Source organism: Dysidea avara, chromosome 5 (assembly GCF_963678975.1).
Source record: "Dysidea avara chromosome 5, odDysAvar1.4, whole genome shotgun sequence".
NCBI lineage: Eukaryota > Metazoa > Porifera > Demospongiae > Dictyoceratida > Dysideidae > Dysidea > Dysidea avara.
The window spans coordinates 28,400,049-28,404,220 of record NC_089276.1 but is presented as its reverse complement, the minus strand read 5'-3'; the positions used below and the strand labels follow the sequence as shown (position 1 = coordinate 28,404,220).

Here is a 4,172-nt window from a genome sequence, read left to right as displayed (position 1 = left end):
ACCCTGATTTAGAGCTATAGTGTATATATTTCAGGTATCTTTTTGGCACAGACATTTGCTAGAATTGTTGTAATATATGAATGGATATTTCAAATAAAGATAATACTGACATACTCTATACATTCTTACTGGCTTTAGCACACTACACATACGCAGCTGTAGCTATAGCTTTGGTGATCTTTTACATATATCAGTATCTCATTGAACAAAAGATATGTATGTGTGGGATTGTGGGTGTCAATAGAGTCTTATGAATCCTTTGACGTGTCGTGTTTTTCCTTATTCAGCTAGTAAATCTCTTGGATAGTATAATGCATTAGCTTGCTATAAATTTGCTGTTACCAGTAATGATCTATATGACTAATGAAACAATAGTCCAAGCAGCAGAGCAAATGCCCCTGCATACACATATACTGTATTATGTATGTGTGTGTGTTCTGTTACTGAACTTTTAGTCCAGCAATTAAATTTTATTTCTAGTAGCTATACTAGAACTAATCGAAATGTATGGGCAATTTTGGTTTGCAAGCTGAAACTAAACTAAAACTCTTAATTGATTCATAAAAAACCTAAACTAAAAAAAGTTGCTACAATTTTTGGTTCAAAAACTAAACAATCTGTTGAACTTTTAATTCAAGAACTAGCTAAAAGATTTTATGTGCAAAATTTTGCCTTAAAAAGAACACTCCACATATAATAATTATTATTATAGTAACATAAGACACACTCACTAAATAGAGATACATATGTAACTGCTGCTATTTAATACTTTTCTTTGAAGCTGCTGCTGTCTGCAAGTGATACTTTTAAAAGTGATAACAGACAAATCTGCTTATGTAGCCTTCAATTTTTACTTTTGTTCATTTGAAAGTTATTTAATTTAATTTACTGCTGTTTTATTGTTCTTTGTAATACAGTCTCACTAGTCTGAAGTTAATATGTAGCTGAGTAAATAGTCAAAATGCAACTTTGTAAACTTTTGTTATAGGCTATGTGTGATCTAGGGAGTGATCCTCTATAAAATCACATGCACACTATAAGATGTCATTTTTGAGGGCCAAAACATACACTGTACACTCCATGCTAGGATTTTTAAAATGTGAATGCAAAGAAATTGTACTGGCATGCAAAGAAGCATTGTTATTATTAATAATTTGAAGCTGTAGCAACTTACAAGACCTCACCCATGATCTATAGTAAACTAGGTGTAACTAAAACTGATAGAATTAGTATTCATTGGGTACTGAAACTAAAATAGGATTCCAGAACTAAAAGTAGAGTTGTACTAAAACTAAAACTAGAGTTGACTGAAGGTACTAGAACTAAAACGTAACTAAAATTAGAGTTGACTGAGGGTAATAGAACTAGATCTAAGATGAATTTGCAGTTGCCAGTCACTGTGTTTGTGTGTGCATGTGTCTGTGTCTGTGTGTGTGTGTGTGTGTGTGTGTGTGTGTGTGTGTGTGTGTGTGTGTGTGTGTGTGTGTGTGTGTGTGTGTGTGTGTGTGTGTGTGTGTGTGTGTGTGTGTGTGTGTGTACATGTACGTGTATGTGTGTGTTTGTACATGTGTGTGTGTGTACGTGTACGTGCGTGTGTGTAAGTGTGTGAAAGATTGATGCCTATTATAAAGTGGATATGCTGTACATATTCACGATGAAGGTTGTGCAACAGTATTCGAGTGCAGGTTTTCTTCACATGCATGTGCACTAAACTGATGCACCATGCTAAAGCTGCTTCTGTGCACCATTGTAAAGAATACATTGTCAGATGTGTGAGTATCAGGAAGGTTAGTATTTCATTTGTGGTTTTGTGCTGGTAGCTAACACTTTTTGCATTTATACATATTGTTCTATCCATCAACCTCACCATTAGTTTTAAAGACATTTTCACACAGCTTACTGTAAATGCATGAAGTATTCTGAGACATATCTACATGATCAAGCAATTTTCATTCACTTGTGCTGCTAATTCACCTGCATATGTATGTGGACTTCATTAACATCTGCTGTACACATACACCTACCCATAATATTTTGCAATTGCTTCTTACGGCTATTTAGCACTTAGAAGCTTTCTGATGAAACTATACCTTCCTGAAAGCCATACATTTGATATTTTCTGTACTCTATAAAAGCACTAGCTGGAGTGTACTGTACATCAAAAACACTGGAGAGGTATTTGACAACATCATTAACTGCTCGTACTACTAGTTAGCCCTGCTGTGTCTAGGTGATCTGAAGGTATGAACTACATAGCTTAACTAGGTCACTATATACTGAGTAGCTGGTTACTATTACATATTCCTGCAGTTCATGATCAACAATGACACATTATTGGTGCCTAATTCTTGCACTAGTCATTGGTTGTGTCACATTCCAAGATGTTTGTGGTGTGGCAAGAGTTAAACAATCTGCTGATGAAAATTTACGTGACCCAGGAACTTACATAGTCCAGTTTGCAGACAGTGTAACTGATGTACAGCTACAGCAGTTTGCTAAACAGCTGAACAGGAGGTCCAATGTAAGGGGGAAAATTGAAGCAAAGATAATTTCAGAATATCCTAGCATCAAATGCTTAACAGCAAGGCTGTCAGAAAGTGCTTTAAAATGGGTGAGAATGATTACCTGTATACATTTTGCCACCAACATAGCACACAATTATTTTTCACACCTAATGAGTTTCCTGTAGCTATTCATAACTGCATTCATCACTAATGATAATCAACCACTGAAACACACGGCTCCATGAATTGCATTTTTGCCTTCCGTTAATTACATTTTTGTCTTTATTATTGTTTGTGTTAAGGTTGTATATGGTCATGTGTAGGTCACACATCACAAATTAGTTCTTGAAGTAAAGGAAAATGAATACATTATTTTGGTATCTGAAATTGATTCTCTTGCATCTGCCAAGCCAGGATGGCACTTAGATAGAGTAGACCAACCATCACTGCCACTGGATCAGAAATATACTGCTAGCCAGTACACTGGGAAGTCGGTAGATGTATATGTACTGGACACTGGTATTCACTATAATCACAGTGCATTTGATGATAGAGCTCACTATCCAGGTTGTGATCCAATCGACAAATTAAGAAATGAAACACATGAGGGGGAAGACTGCAATGGACATGGAACTCATGTAGCTGGTCTTGTTGGTGGAAATGGTACTGGATTAGCGACTGGTGTGACTTTATTTTCTGTTAGGGTAGCAAACTGTGGAGGTCGTGCTTCTGAAGCATCTCTTCTTGATGGACTAATGTGTGTACATGAGCACAAAAAAAGCAGAAATGGAACCAGAGCCATTATTAATCTTTCTATTGCAGGGACTGAAATAATGGATACTGTTAGTAAATTTGTCAAGATATTAATAGCAGAAGATGTAATAGTCACTGCTGCTGCTGGGAATGGAAACCGTAGGGACTTTAGAAAACTGAATTATGACTCCTGTAAAGTTTTTCCAGCTGGTTACAATGGTGTTATCAATGTAGCTGCTACTGACATGGATGATAATGCATTGATGGGTGAATTTGATGGCAGAGTTTTATCCACCAACATGGGATCATGTGTGGATGTGTTTGCTCCAGGCTATAGAATCCTTAGCAGTGACATATGTATCCCTAACATCCCCTGCTACAACTCTACAGGAGATGAATGTAACACATGTCAAAGATTCCGAACTGGAACTTCTCAAAGTACTCCTTTAGTCACTGGAACTGTTGCCCTACTACTGGAGAAGTGCCCAAATATAACCAATACAGAAATTAGAAACATGTTAAGAACATACCTATCCAGGGGAAGAGTCCGATTCTGTAAGGCATACAAATACTTGAGTGAATACCCCAAACTGTTAGCTGTCAATGATGTTGTTGGTACTACACTTAATCGTTTACTGTTCATAGGAATTTTGCCTTATATTGATTGTGGAGAGTTTCATGGCCAACTTTTATTTACTTCAATCAATTATTGAGTTGTTCTTTTTTTTTGTTTGTTTTTCACAATTCAGCATAGTACATAGTCCAACTGTAATTCAAAGTTCTTTTTGCAGACACTAGACACTTTATCGCATATGTAATATATTTATCATCATTTTCTCTGATTCAAACACAGGATAATATTTCTGTAGGTAAGATTTCAATAGTGTACAATGCTAAGTAATTCTTTTGGCTAAA

General features: G+C 36.0%; 1 protein-coding gene across 1 annotated transcript; it reads left to right on the top strand.

The window, feature by feature from the left end:
• Positions 1–2,323: 2,323 nt before the first annotated feature.
• Positions 2,324–3,970, top strand: LOC136255160 (extracellular serine proteinase-like). Its single transcript, XM_066047880.1, has 2 exons — positions 2,324–2,611; positions 2,828–3,970. The coding sequence occupies exons 1-2, from the start codon at positions 2,324–2,326 to the stop codon at positions 3,968–3,970; spliced, it is 1,431 nt and encodes a 476-aa protein (XP_065903952.1).
• The last annotated feature ends 202 nt before the right edge of the window (positions 3,971–4,172 follow it).

Excerpts from the sequence above, each read along its gene's own strand:
- LOC136255160 (XM_066047880.1), top strand. The coding sequence starts at position 2,324 with ATGACACATTATTGGTGCCTAATTCTTGCACTAGTCATTGGTTGTGTC. Across the intron at positions 2,612-2,827 it reads CAGAAAGTGCTTTAAAATGG|GTCACACATCACAAATTAGT; the intron begins GTGAGAATGATT and ends GGTCATGTGTAG.